Here is a 15615-nt window from a genome sequence, read left to right on the forward strand (position 1 = left end):
GTGACAACAGACTCTTCCTTGGAATGTACAAGGAAGCTCTTCAGATCATGGGTAAAGCAAAACTAAATTATCAACTGTAGAAATTATCTGATTTCAAGTGATATGTTTCTTTAATAACTTAAAACACTACAACTTAGAGGCTCTCTCAGATCGAGAGTTACCGTTTGTTCCTTCAGCTCCTTTCCAAAATGAAAGGATTTACTTTACTCTTCCCTATCGATTCCACCTTCTCACTCCATAACATACTATACTTCCTGAGCACCCACTCCAACCAACCACTACTGCCATCGCCAATTCTTTGGCTGTCATTTCCTCTCTTGGAATGAAATCCTAACGTCATTTTTGCCTATTCAAATCCTGCCCTCCAAAATCCAATTTAACTTCCACTTCCCCCTAAGAAGTCTTTCTTGCTGTTTTGGTTTCTTCTCTCTCAGCACTCAAGACCTCCATATGATATGCAATCAGCACTGCCTTCTGCTGTTATCTGCTTTGTGAGGATACTCTAATATCTGCAATGAGACTTGCTCAAGGGTAAAAGCCATGCTATTCACTTCCAGAATACCTATAACTAAGACCATGCCCTTGGCTTTGATGAAAAGACAGAAAGTACTGTAAGAGACAGCCGCAGTAATCAAGTTGAGAAGTTATGAGGGCTTAAAATATGGCAGTGGCCATAATGATGAAGAGCCATTTAAGACTGAGAATCAGTATGGTTAGGAAACAGTAAGGAAGAGGGAGGAGCAGAGAAATAGCTACTCCCTATTACCTCTTGGCAGGGTTCTAACATGGCTTCCAGAATTACACCCACCTCAAAATATTTTCACATGTATGTAATGAGCAGGAAGAAGAGGAAGAGGCAGAAGTAAGGAGGGAGGAAAGGAAATAGAAGAAAGAGGAGGGGAAGAGATGGGAGGGTGGGGAGAGGAGAGAGAAAGGACAAGAGGGAAAAAGAAAAAGGAACACAAATAACACTAAGCAAAAATGACCTACCAAAACAACTATAATGCTTTCCTCCCCTCATCTCACCCCTTTAATTTTTTTCACATACGAAAGAAAACAAATCCTGCCTCTCATTCAGAGTAAGTACAGTTTTGTTAGGCTTAGGCTCCCATCACTGACCCCTGCCTCCTTAGCATGCCTGGAGTCAACAGAATCTTGGTTTTCACTTAGAAAACAATGTGTGAACACAAACCTAATATCATTTGAGTGTTGTTGGGGTCTGTTTCCGTTTGCAAGGCACCTATTAGTATATTCACAAGTCTCAGCTTCAGGGACAAAAAAGTTATTGGTTTATCATAAGAAGAGCTGTCATCATTACTAAACTTTCCTTCCAGGACCACCTACGGAAGAAACAAATAATATTTAACATTGACTGTTGTGGTACGCTATGCCCATGGAGGAAATGCTACAGTGGACAGAGAGATCAGCCTCACAAGCAAGGCTTTCAGTCTGACTATTATTAGCCACTGTGCTATGTCTGTCACTAACTCATACAACATACGTCATCAGGTGTCACTAGCCAATCACTACTTGAAATGGTAGGCCAAGGCATGCTGGCTGACTGACAGAAAAAATACCACAAATCTACTTTGTTGATTCACTTGAAATAATGTGAAAAATGTTTTTAAAAGCTCCTGCTCCGTTTTTAAAATATAATTTGACTTGAATTAGCACACAAAACAGAATATAGAATATAAAAAACTTTAATAAAATATTACCTCAGATTTGACTGTGCCAAAGTGATGAGGGAGGGGCAACAAAGAAAGCAGGATATTAATGGAAGATCTTCTCAATTCTGTTGGATTTACATAGCTTTTGAATTTGGAGAGTTCTCTGCCAAAATAAAAAAATGAAAAATAGCTATTAGTATTTCTGAACTAAAGTATGTTTTTAGCGATTGCCAAATATACATTATGCCAAATTTTCACAATACAAGCACTGGGTTTGGTTTCAGAAAGAATGCAATACATACTTTCCACTGAGTTTACACTCTGCAATTCACGTGCTTGTGTGTGTGTGAATCTCTATGTTAAACTGTTATAGAATTAAACTAGAATTTGATTGATCGATTTTAAACTGTTATGGAATTAAACTAGAATCTGATTGATTGATTTTAAACGTAGGGCCTACTCTACAAAAATAAGACCTCTGGGCGGGGGTTGCTCTTGCCCCTCTAGAGGATTCAATATGCCCATGGACAAATCAGAACTGAAGGGGTTCACGGATAAGGGTGGGTCTGAATATTCTACAATCATTTAATGTGAGCTAAGTTCCCTTGCTATGAAAACAACAGGATAGGATAAATTAGGAAACTGGGGAGGAAGCACCAAAACAGACCAGGCCAAACCCAATAATTGATATACTAGTACAGAATGACAGCTTACCTGTCAGGCAAAATGGTTTCAAGAGCTGAAATAAAGTAAGGAACCACAACATCAATCCCTTTCAAGTCACAGCAGAACAAAGGAGGGGAGTTTAGAATAACGCTGGCCAAGACAGGGTGGCACACATAATCATTTATCTGCAAACCTTGAATTAAAAGCATGTAAAATCTAGGAAAGCAAGAAAAAAATTTTAAACAAACTGATCAATTGTTTTCATAATTATTAATATTTTCTACATAGTCACCTGAAAGGCTATATATTCCACTCTTCACTACTTCTACCCTTTAAAAAGTATATCTGGAGTTAGAACAATTCAGAATCAAATACACTAAGAACCAAATTATCTTTCCTAATTAAAAGGAAAAAAAAGATTCAAGTCTATTATACTTTTTTGAAGTTTTAAGCCTTGCAACTCAAATTTATAGGTGCCTGCAAATGAAGCAACCAAAACAAAGCAAATGGCTGCAGTAATTATCCATAAACTGGAGGAATTAAATTGAATTCCAACTCAGCAAAATTTTGCAGCATTTCACAATTCCTGAAAAAGTGTGTTGTATCTTTTTGCCCGACCCATTATTTTTTGAGGGACAATGAAAAAAAGAACCTCATTCAACTTTGCATTCATCATGATACGAAGGTAACTCTGCGTTAGACTCCTTTTAAGAATATACCTAAAGTATACCTTACATTTAGTATACCTTACTTTTAACCTCTCCACTAATCCCCAATCAAGTAAGCATTCAATCTTCCATCATTCGAGAACACTATTAATATACTCTTTTTTAAGGCACTTTTTTCTTCTCTGCAACTCTTCTGAAACAACTTCATCTCCTGGTCATTGCTCAACCCATTTTAGTCCATCTTTTCTCCCCAGAACTAAACTAAAACCATGTTAGCAAATAACCAAAGGCCTCTCAACTGCTAAATCCAGAAGACATCTCTAAGTCTTAACTTATGCTGCCCTTTTAAAGCATTCAAATCTCTGATTACTCCCTTCTCTCCTTGTTCTTCTTTGACCTCTCTGGCTAGTTCCTTGAATAGCCCTTCTTACTCCACCCGCCTTCCTAAATTGGCGTTCCTCAGACTGCCAACCTCAGTTCTCTAAGCTATTTCCTCCACTAGCCTAGTTTTAAACACTTCTTAAGCCACTGAATACAATCAAATCAGTCTCTAGCCCATAACTCTCACCTGAGCTCCAGATCTATTAGCCTAAAGCATATTGGATATCTGAGGACAAGGCATGATTACTGATGTACTCCAGTAATCTCTGTGCACAGTGGCATAAATACTTATTGATAAATACTCCACGGGCACTCAAATTCAGTAAGTTCAAAACTAAGCTCACCACTGGCCCCCTCACAAATCTGCTATTTTGTTTGGTCATCCTACCACCCGTCCAGTCTCAGGGATCAGACAGAAAGCTCACGGTCACAGCCTTCTTCCCTAATGCTGGTGATACCATCTGGGGTTATCTCCCCAGCCAGCAGTCTCCCACCTGAGAAATGTACCCCCGCACACACTGGGGTGCCAGCATCCCATGGGACCACCTTCACAGCCATAGCTGACTAGACCAGAGGTAGACACCTGATTAATCAGATTCCCCTTCTCAGGAATCTGAAGTTAGGATTCAGGGATGCTAATGTCACCTAGACCAAGGCCATGAAAACTAGGAACTTAGAAGCATACTGCAATATAAGAAAGTGAAGCAGTTCTAGAATACCATGAAGACAGGGAAGAAGGAAAAAGGAAAATTGTTTTGGTCCTTAAATACTTTCTAGTACCTGGTTCCTCCCGTTCATGAGGCCCTGCTGCACATCCAAGCCTCAGAATGTATTAAATAGTACTAGTTTCTCGTAACTCATTTCCGTTTTGCTTAAGTCACATTAAAAGGGTTTTCTGTTAGAGCCTATTAAAATAGCCCTGATTAGTTCCCTGCATGCACAATTCTATTTCATATCTATATGCTTCGGCACTTTGTTCCCTCTGATAGTTTAATCCTCTCCTGAGAACCTAGCAGGTACACAGACACCTGACTGCTCTTGTTGATAGTAACATGACTTCAGCAGCTGTGAATGCTCAGTTGAGGAGGGAAAAACAGAGTCAACGAAAATAGGAAGCTATTACAAGTTAATTTCAGGAAACAATAAAAGACCCAAAGTGTCATAGTGGGGATAGAGTAGAGAGATTAGAAAGAGGGTTAAGTAGGAGAAAGGCGGAAGCTGGATGACCAACTAAAGATACAGAGCGAGAAGAGTAGACTCTAAAATGACTCCTAGTTTCTGCGACAAGCAACGGAATGGACGGCAGAGCCATTAACAAAGATTGGTTGAGGTCACAGATTTCGATAAGATGACCCTAACTGTCTTGCTAACATAGTCTAAATACTACCCATCCTTTGTAAATCCAGCACAATCATCCAATCCTCTGTAACTCTTTCCTGAACCCCGAGGCTACATGTACACTGCTTCTTCCTCTGAATGCCCATAGCACTTTATCTGTGCCAACTTCGTATTATTATTGGATCATTATTACTTGTGTGCATGACTTTACTCACTCAAGAAAATAAGCTCTTTAGAGGTGAGATTTACAGCTAACATTTCTGCACCATTTATAGTGTCTAATGCTGTGCTAAAATTTCATTTAAAAATTAGGGTGGTCCTTCCAAATCTCTTTATAATTAACGAAAGTCAAATAGAACAAGTAATACTTCTAAAATAAAAAGAGTTTTAGGGATCTTTACCAAATCTAATAAGGCGGATAAAATGGAAGACTTAAAGCAAAAATTTCAATTACTTACAGACATTTGCAAGTTATTTCAAATAACATTTACTTATCAATTCCGCCTACCAAGCCATGCTACAATAGTTTCACTACCCCAACTATATAAATGGAAAAAATAAACAAAAAAAATTCTAAGACCTGGATAAATAAGCTGGCAGAATCTCTTCTCCAGTCTTCTTGCTACAAAAAATCCTACACAGTGTCCCACAAGCCTCTGCTCTTCCTGCTTCATAGTTATCAGGAAATTCACTTGCATCAAACATAGGATTGGAAACCATGGTGTCTGTGGACATTTGTGACCCTTTCCGTCGAAATTCCATGCTAGCTTGTGTTGTAATGGCTGGGGAGAGAAAAGGAGGGTTTTATTATATTTATCAATATGCAAATAGGCTCATGGGACCCTGGACACAAAGATCAAATGTTGGTGTCATTAAATAGCTATGTGAATAGAATCCAATAATGCTTTTGTTTAGCAACTATGTCTTAATTTTTTTAACAAAGGGCTCTCTGAAGTCTTCTTTGAAAATAGGTAATTTAATTTACAGTGGTATTATCAGTTTAACAAATTCTACAAGAAGTAGTTTCCAACTGAAATTTTGATCAGCAGAGTACATTTGTATATATCTGTTTATATACAGATATATAATACATAATTTGGCTTTTCTATTATTCTGTTTTTAACTTCTCCTATAGAACAATGTTTAAACATTAAGAAATACAGCTACTGCAATTTACACATTACCCCAGAGGGACATCATAACTGAATGGGCAATACCATGCCAGTTTGTGTACTTTAGGGAGAGGGCAAATTAAGGATGACAAAATGGGTAGGAAGAGTGAGCATTCCCATTACCCACCCAACTTCGAAACACACACCAAAGAATCGTCCAACCAAGCAAAATGAGAATGAATTTTAACAACCACAGACAGCAGCTAACTTGAGGTTGATAAATCAGAAAATTGGATCGGTAATAAAGATTATCATGGTCATTCGTTGTCACTGAAACAGAAGCCCTTCGAAAGTTGCCTTTATTTTTAACAAAAGATTTCACAATGCATTGAAAATCACTCTGAAATCTTTTATCACTCTACACAAAAGGTTTAAATTATTTTGTAATAATAGATTTAATGGAATGCAGAGTCAAGCATAAATCTTTATGCAACTTCCCATGAGCCATTTTAGTCCTGAATAAGCTTTCCAGCAATAATACATTTGAAAAACACTACATGCAGAATGCATACAAATCAAACACTAAATCTGTATAAAAATAAGCTTAAAGCTTAAAAAAAAAAAAAAAAAAGCCAAAACACAGTTAGTGCAAAATCCTGGAATTTATGACATGACCAGACTAGTGTACAGAAATAATGGGACTGATTCAGGCAGATTAATTTGCTTTTGCCAACAATCTTCCCCATTCAAAACACAGAAAAGTATTTTTCTTCCCAAGTGCAAAAACTACAAGAGACAATGACAATCAAGTTTTTTAATGGAATTATGAAAAAAATAAAAACATGACTGCAATTAAAGAGAAGCTTCTGGTTCCTACTTACAAGATTTATAAGAAAGAAGAATTTGGATAAAAGATGCTGCAAGATAATAGAAATAAATGGAAACAAATCAAAGGACAGCAGTAATTATAAAATACTTTAAAGATGGTGAAATTTTACAATAAATTAAGAAGCTCTTTAGCTTTTTAAAAGTTAGATTAAAAGCTTTATGATACCACAAGCTAGTTCAAAAACATAGGATATTGTGCATTCAGATCCAAAATTATAATTTTTGTCCCATGCAAAAAAATGAACAAAGAAAATTATACAACTACAAAAGAATTGAGGTTTTGAACTGCCCATTACGTGCATTAAAATTTTAATTCATTAACCCTTCCCAGCTCAATGTGACTTTTACAAAGCACGGTGTACTATTAAATAAATCTAAAGCTAACCAGTTCACAGAAGCAAACATTTTAAGTTAAGAGGTGAACAACATGGCAGAATTCCTTGATGACAGCCAGTACTTAGAAAACAGACTAACAATGTTAGTATTCCCAAATTTCCCACCACCCCCAAGACCTCAGGAGTGGCACCCAACAGCACTCTAACCATTCAACTATCTGGACACCTCCTATCTCCTGGATAATGTAACAGCCTTTCTCATCTCTGAATGCAAGGCAAGGAAGAGGAGCTTCTATTCTTTCCCCACGAAGGAAAATTATAAGTTAAAAAATAATGTGTTGCCCACATATGATTTGAATTCTGGCTTCTATCTTTTGGCACAAAAGGATGAGCAAAGCTGTTACAAACTCCCTCAAGAGTGAGGAGATCTGTAAGTTCCCTTTAAGCAAGCCCATCAAGGCAGCAGGTGGAGCCATTCTGGATTCAGGGAGTTTAGTGTCAACAGCTCGATACCCAGAAGTTACATGGTAAGAATTGCATTTAATAAAAAATAAAAATATGACTGACTCATTCTAGAAAATACAATGCAAATTAATATAAACATGGTTCAGAAAACTCAAAATATAAAGCACATGAACATAAGAAAATATAAGCCAAAAATGGTTTTTAAAAGTTTTCCTTTAGTCATCATAAGTACATTTACTTATCCATAAGTAAGCACCACTTTCAAACTTGTAAATAAAATAATGGAAATGATAGAACATAGTGTCTGAATCTGAACAAAATAAAGAAATCCCTAAACTCAACCACACAATCTCAAACTGTATTCCTAAAAATGTCTTTATATTCACAACTTTTAAAAATTATTTATAAGATTTGTAAACACATCCTAAATAATTATATGTGTATAATGCTAACACACATAGACCTCAGTTCTGAGATGATACGTAATAGATAAGAATGCCTTTCTGAAAGAAAGCAGAGAGCCTTATGGCCATTGGTTTTTTCCTTGGAATTAACATTCTCCCTAGGAATGCATAAACTAATGCAATTAGGCATCCTTTTACCTCAAGCTATTTCCAACCCCAATGGAAAAGTGCTTTCTTACCAAACCACCAATACACTCATTAATGCATACAGCACAGTGCCTGGCACAGAGTAATTTAGGTCAATAAGTGCCAACCATTATTATTATTTAGCTCTAATACATGTCATAAATATTCAGTACATTCTGCACTATCCCACCCTCCATACTGCACCCTACTTCCAAGGAAAATGGTAAGACGACAAAAAATCAGGTTTTACTTAGACAGTGTTTCATTTTTATAATAAAATCTAAATGAAGATATCAGGGTTGCAATATGAATTCTCTACCAGTCTTATTTAATTTCAGAACAAATTGTATTTTTGAAAGTGTACCCCTGAAATAAAGTTCTCTAAACTAAAACCGGAGACATTAGAGTCTTTTGTGAGGCAGAAATTTTCTGATATTTGTATGTATTAATGAGTGAGTGGTTGTCAAAATTTAAGAAAACACTTCTTGTGAATACATTTCTGGTCAAAATCTTTAATTCTTTATATTAATATTATTATCCTGGCTGACATGAAGGGAACTTCCAGGTCACCTACTGAAAGGAATTTGATTCAACAACAAAAAATGGCTAACCTAAAGTGTGTCTAATAAAACCAGACAAAAGCCAAACCTCATAGAACAAACATAAAAAGGACAGGTAGGAAAACTTCCAAAATTCTGTTACTTCAGCTGGAAGGGGTTAAACACAAGACACTGGTTGGTCAGAGACAGAGAGCTTTTGAAGATACATATTAATCTTGCAGGTAGGAAAGGTTAAAAAGAAAAAAAACAGAAAAGAAAAAAAATGATAGCATATTTCTTGAGCAATATTTACCAGTCATGCTGCTGTCTCTGTTTATCCCATTATGAAGTTTACAGTGAACAAATGCTGCATCAAATAACCATGATCCAAAGAGATTCAAGATGCTGTTAACCTTTGGTCTCCGAGGGGCAGGCAGTGGCCGGGGTTCTGTACTAGTCTGATTTGGACTTGACAGAGGAGAAGTGGAGGATGTCTGGTGCTGAACTTTCGAGGCATGAGCACTACTAACCTATGAGAACACAAGAATATACCCACACTCATGAAAAGTTTGAGAAAGCAGCAACACTTTTTTTTAAAAGGATGGCAGATTCAAAAGGCAACTTTGTACAGAATAACAATGGTGATGGAAACGCTTACTGTGCTTGTCTTCATGGTGGCCTTATTCACCGTGACAGCCCGGTGCCGCCGGTTATGTGGCGGGGTGGTATTGACAGCAGAGCTTTGAGGCATACTTAATCTGTTCACAGGTGTTGGAGGGGCACTGTCTGATCGGGGTCTAGAAATGCCTTAAAAAAAAAGACGAACGGAGTTATTCTTCGTAGTTCAAAATAGGAAGTCAAAAAACCTTCCTCAAAAATGTAATGGCTTGGTGCAATGTCAGAGGGGTAGTGGATGGGGGGGGAGGTCACACAGTCTGAGGGATATAAATGACAAACGTCTAAGTAGTACTTTGTCTTGGCACCTGAAAATAATTATAAAAAAAAAAATCTTCCTCAAGCAACACCAGGGAAGGCTTGGGACAGACTATATAGCAGACACTGTTTTAGTGGCCTCCCAATAGCCATTCACCCATTCTTCCTGAGTTACAGAACACAGATTTTAGTTGGACACGGCTACCTAGAATAAACCACTACATTTTCAAGGCTCCCTTACAGCCAGTGTGGCCATGTTCTGACAACAGAGAAGTGGGTGATTGCTGGGTGGGTCTTTCCTCTTAAGGAGTTAAGAGGACCAATCAAGTGTAGACTCTCCTTCCTTCCTAATTCCTAAACAGGATAGTTGGAACGCATTCAACCATCATGGCTCATGAGACAGTACACAAAGGATGAAGAGTCAAAAGATGGAAGAGCATTGGGTCCCTGACAATAAGGGAACTGCTGTAACAGCCCTGCACTGCCTAACCCTGGGATTAACTCATGTGAAAATAAACTATCTTGCTTATTAAACCACCGGTATTTTTGGTTGTTATAGGCAGCCAAACTTAATTTGAACTAATATATTATCTATGTAATACATTAACAAATACATATAACAGATGTTTTAGAAAATGATACATAGTAAATATCATTGTCTTTCAACAGGTAAAAAATATCTGACTTTTTATATTCCTAAAATGTGAAAAACAGTTTAAAATAGCGGTTCACAAAACGTATATAATTTGTCTCCTAATGTTACACATAAGAATGATATCTAATACATTTTAATTTGTATTTTCTTGGATTACTAGCAAGAATGAACACTTTTCTCTTTTGCAAATCTTTTTACTCATATCCTTTGTCCATTTAGCTATTAGGTCTTATTCTTTTTCTTAGCATTGTTTAATCTGTTTGTATAGAGACAACAAAAACCCTCTAGTTTCCTAGTTTGTTATTTGTAATCAAATCTTTGGGCTTTCCATAATACTTTCTAGACTCTAGAGTTATGTACATGTAGCTCTTCAAACATCTAACAAAACACACAAAATTCACCTAAGAATGCATCCACCAGACAGCTGATTCCACGCATGGCACGAAAAAATATTTGAGGCAGATGTTTAAGGCAGGGATACTGATTCAATTCTTGCGGCATTCCGCTCACATTCAAGAACTGTTCCTGAAATTTGGGAGTAGAGCTTATAATGGCTGGGTTACTCAAATCCACGGGATTACTATCAAAAGAGAGAGAAGAATTAATTACACATTTAGAAGTTTCTTTAGCAATAAACTGCATGCAATCTAATTTAAGAACAGGGCTCTTTGTGCCTATTTAATTCAGAGTGAAGACTAATCTGTATTTAATAGGCGAGGGACTCAATCATCAACACTTCTTTCCAGAAGATCTGCACTGTGTTTACATAAACTTACTCTGCCTATTCAGAGAATGAGAATCAAAATAACACTAGAAATTTTTAATTTTTTAAAAGTACACATAGATGTTTTTCTAATGTTCTTATTTTCTAATAAGCAATGGAATAAAAACTGTAAGTCAATCAATAAGAACTCCAAGGAGAAAATTTTACTATAATATTAGCATATCCAATTTTTAAAAAACTGATTGAAAATTGGAATTAGTAAAGCCATACATTTCAAAACAAAATATTTGGACTTGAGTTATATTTTATGTATAAGCAATTTTAAATATTTCCACTAAAAAATAGATTTAGATTTCCACTCAAAATGGTCTGCTTTGCTGTCCATTAAATAGCCAACTCAAAGTAATAACCTACAGCCAGCACCTGGAAAAAATTTCCACTAGCTCCAAAGTCAAAAGAACTAGGCTGAGAAACACAAATCAGTGGTTTATAGATGCTCTGCCCTTTGAAACCTCTCTTTCCATCCACTCAAACCCTTAAATGCAAGTGGGAGCAGGGGAACATATATACATATATAGAAATGGACTTCTAGTATTAGCACACTGTATCCATATGACTAGTTCATGTGGGGTAGAGGAGATACAAAGTTTAGGAGCAGTGCCAAAAGGCTTACACCTGCTTCTCCAGATGTAAACCTGAAATGATTTTATTGGCACTCAAATTTGGAGAACAGATTTGAAAAAATAAAATTTGAATGAAAGTGGGTAACAAAGGACTTAGGTCAGATCATAGAAACTGCATCCCTGCGGCTCCCAATGCCCTGTATATCTGACACATGTGGAAAACCTGTTAAAAATCCAGATTTGACCTAGATTTACTGAAACAGAACCTCCAGGTGGGGCGTGAATGGCCATGCACAAAGAAGTCCAAGGACAACCATCTGAGAAAGGTAGTATTCTAATCAAGAGAAACATTTTTTCCGCCTAGATAAAGATATAAAGCATTACCATATGAGACAAAATTTGGGTGTCTATCTCCCTTTCATATTCAGCCCTCTTCCCAGGAAATTTGTCAGTGACCATGGTAGCCCTTTCTGAATAACCTTCATGGACCTGCCTCCCATCCAGCCACAGCTCACTTAACCAAAAAGGTAACACTGTCCAAAAGGTATCTATCCAGATGCTTGCTAGAGACTTACAACTGATGTAGCCTAACTAACAACATTTAATCCAATTTATCCAGTTTGAGAATGTGAGCAAAGGGAAAGCCCCAGTGCTAAAATGGCTAGAGCTGTTAAGTCACAAAGCTGTTTACACCACTGGGCAGTTATCATGGGGCTGCATGTATCCGAAAGGCAGGAAGAAACAGAAACTCAGGGGAAGCCTGCCAGAGAAAGATAAGTGTATATATGCACAAAAAAAGCAAAAAAGCCAAGAAAGAAAGATGACAGAGTGGCTTGTCCCAAGGCTGCTTTGATCCCTCCCCACTTTGAGTACTGGACGTTCACTTGGAGTCCAATGAGACCTCTCTATCATCTTTTCCCCCTGCAATTGTTTAAGTAGGTTCCTATTCTTTATATCTGAAAGAAGTTTGACTATAATAAAATCTTTCAGCTCAAGAAGATAAAGCCTGAAAAGATCAATTAACAGTAAAGAAATGGGAAAAGATTATCCAAGAACTACCTCTAAAAAAGATTTCAGGACTAGAGTTTTACTGGTGATGTATTTCAAATTCTTAAGGAACATACAACTTTCATGCAACACAGCACAGAAAAAGATAGGACATTTCTTATTCTTTTCTTTAAGTTACCAACACATAAATTAGTCAAAAGATATAACTAGAGACAATTTGGGGGAAAAATATTAAAAGACTGGCATTCCATACATAACCAAGTATAACTTTTCTCTCAGGAATGAAATGCGATTCAATATTGAAATAAATTAATATATCACGTCCTTAGGTAAAAAAGAAAAAACATTTAATTGCTTAAATGGATCCCAAAATATGATTTGAATAAAATTCAGTACTACTCCTGATTTTATTTATATGTAAATTTTTTAATTGCTTAGGAAACCAGGAACATAAAAAAAGAATAACTAATATCAACAGCCAACATCCAACTCAAAATTTCATGTAGTAGATGCATTCCAATGAAAAGCAGAACAAAAGATGTCAAAACAGCATCATTTTAATTCAGCGGTGTTCTAGAAGTTTTGACTAATGCTGTAAAATAATATACAAAAATAATTATTATAACAATAGTGGCAACTTTTCAAGCACCCATCAGACACTAAACATTGTACTGTTTCATATGCTTTTTCTTCAATTCTTATAACAAGATGGATACTATTACAGTTGACCATTGAACAATGTAGGGGTTAGGGGAACCGAATCCCACACAGTCAAAACTCCCTGCATAACTTTTGAGTCCCCAAAAACTTAACTAATAGCCTATTATTGACTATTATTGAAGCCTTATCGATATCATAAACTGCTAACACATATCCTGCATGTTACATGTATTACATTCCTACAATAAAGTAAGCTAAAGAAACCGTTATTAAGAAAATCCTATGGGGCCAGCCAGGTGGCTTAGGTGGTTGGAGCGCCATGCTCCTAACGCTGGCCAGGACACCGGTTAGATTCTCACATGGGCCAGTGAGCTGTGCCCTCTACAGCTAAGGTTGGGAACAACAGCTCTCTCCGGAGCTGGGCTGCTGTGAGCAGCCAGAGGTTGGCGAGGGCTGCTGCGTGCTGCTGCGGGCTATTGTGTGGTGCCAGAAGTGGCCGGTGGCCAGCGTGAGCAGCTGGCAGCTGGCGAGTGAGCTGCTGTGAGTGGCCGACCAAAGACTGGCGACCAACTGCCTCAGCTGGGGGAGTGCAAGGCTCATCATACCAGCATGGGCCAGGGAACTGTGTCCTACACAACTAGACTGAGAAACAATGGCTTGAACTGGAGTGCGGGGGGTGGAAGAAGGGGAAAAAATAAAAATAAAAAATAAATAAATAAAACAAAACCAATAACGGTCAAGGGAATTTTTTTTTTTAAAATAAGAAAATCCTATGAAAAAGAAAATATATTTATAGTATTTATTGAAAAAAATCTGCCTATAAGTGGATCTACACAGTTCAAATCCCTGTTGTTCACGGAGCAACTGTATATCCCCATTTTATAAATTAAAAAGTGACTAAGACTCAGAAAGACTATTTGCTTGCTCAAGTTCATAAAAAAAAAAATAGTAGAACTTGAACTCATGTACAGCTCTTACTGCAACTAAAGCACTTTTAAGACTGAAGCACGAATTACTAGAAAGGAGACACTTCTTATTTGCAGATAAGTGTCCATAATGCCTAGAGCTCTTTTAAGTGTCCAAAAATAATACACAAAAACAAAATACAACATTTTCTTTACAGCAGTAATAGCCACTTACAAGATTTAATAGCAGAAAAAATTAGCCTTTTACAACATCCGCAATAAATACTAGGAATAAGGGCATAAGAAATATGCAGATTTGTGTGAAGAAAACTACAAAACACTTCTATAAGATATTTAAGATTCTAAAAAAGAAAAATACCTACTCTTAGAAAGACTCACTATATTAAGGTATCAACTTTTCCTAAATATAAAGACAGGCGTAATACAATTCTCATCTTTGGCAGTCTGGCTAACTGTTCACTAGTTTTTCTTTTCCTCCTACTTCCCTTGCAATTAAGTATGGTATGTGTATGACTACTGGTCAATAGAACATGAGTAGCAGTGATTTACATCACTTCAAGGCCTGGTTCATAAAAGCCTTCCACATAATTTCCGTTGCTCTCTCTCCCATCTGCTAGCCAGAAACAGAGGCTCCAGCTTACAAAGCTGAGGCCCTAGTAATATAGCCACATGCTGAAGATGGCAGAACCTCTGCCACGCTGGGTCCCTGAATGACTGAGTAAGCAGAGCTACTCCCTACCTGACTTGACGAAACTTACATTGTACTAAGCCACTAAGATTTTCTGGTTCATCTACCAATGCAGAACGTGTTCCTTACCTTAATCAATACACAATCCAAACCCCAAAAGGTTTTTAGTTGTGTTTTATAACTTTATCTGGAATGTTAAACAGGCAAAGAAGAGATAAAAAAACATTCTAAGAAATGGAAAAAGGGAAAAGACAGTAACTACTATAAGGTTAAAATAATTAAAAGTGAATTTGTACAAAAATGAAGCGATTAATGGAATAATATATGACCCAAACACAAAACCTGGTATATAAAAATGAACTTAACGTCATAAAGGAAACAAAGAAGAAATCATAGGTGAATCTATCTGATCAAAGAACACAGACTTTCTAATCTTAAAGGAAACAGAAAATGATCACAGAAAAATAGATTTAAAAAATAAACTGAAATCACTGAAAGATGAAAAACACAAACTACAAACTGAAAAAAAATTATAGAAAATGGTTAACATCCTTAATTTATAAAATCGTCATACAGAGTAATTTAGAATCACGAGTATAAAAATAGAAAAATGAAGCTAGTCAAACCAGAAAGAGAAAATATGCAAGGAAAACATTTAAGAAGAGAGTACACGACAGAACAAAAGTTCCAGAGCCCAAGAATGGGCCTATTAGAGAGAAAGGTAGGAAGTGATGAAACTGAATTGA

General features: G+C 36.7%; 1 protein-coding gene across 7 annotated transcripts in view; it reads right to left on the reverse strand.

Moving 5' to 3' along the window:
- Window positions 1–15615, reverse strand: part of RALGAPB (Ral GTPase activating protein non-catalytic subunit beta) — an 80736-nt gene that overhangs the window by 38601 nt on the left and 26520 nt on the right. For 4 of the 7 annotated variants that reach the window (XM_081034278.1, XM_081034277.1, XM_081034275.1 and 1 more), the window contains 7 exons: window positions 10642–10820; window positions 9311–9459; window positions 8966–9182; window positions 5304–5505; window positions 2385–2552; window positions 1719–1833; window positions 1193–1340 (listed from right to left, as the gene is read on the reverse strand). In XM_081034278.1, coding sequence (XP_080890404.1) covers window positions 1193–1340; window positions 1719–1833; window positions 2385–2552; window positions 5304–5505; window positions 8966–9182; window positions 9311–9459; window positions 10642–10820 — 1178 coding nt within the window. Of the gene's footprint in view, window positions 1–1192; window positions 1341–1718; window positions 1834–2384; window positions 2553–5303; window positions 5506–6716; window positions 6753–8965; window positions 9183–9310; window positions 9460–10641; window positions 10821–15615 lie in introns of all 7 variants that reach the window. The other 3 variants (XM_081034274.1, XM_081034273.1, XM_081034272.1) reach the window with 1 other exon arrangement.

This window comes from Rhinolophus hipposideros (assembly GCF_964194185.1).
Source record: "Rhinolophus hipposideros genome assembly, chromosome: 22".
NCBI classification, from domain to species: Eukaryota; Metazoa; Chordata; class Mammalia; order Chiroptera; family Rhinolophidae; genus Rhinolophus; species Rhinolophus hipposideros.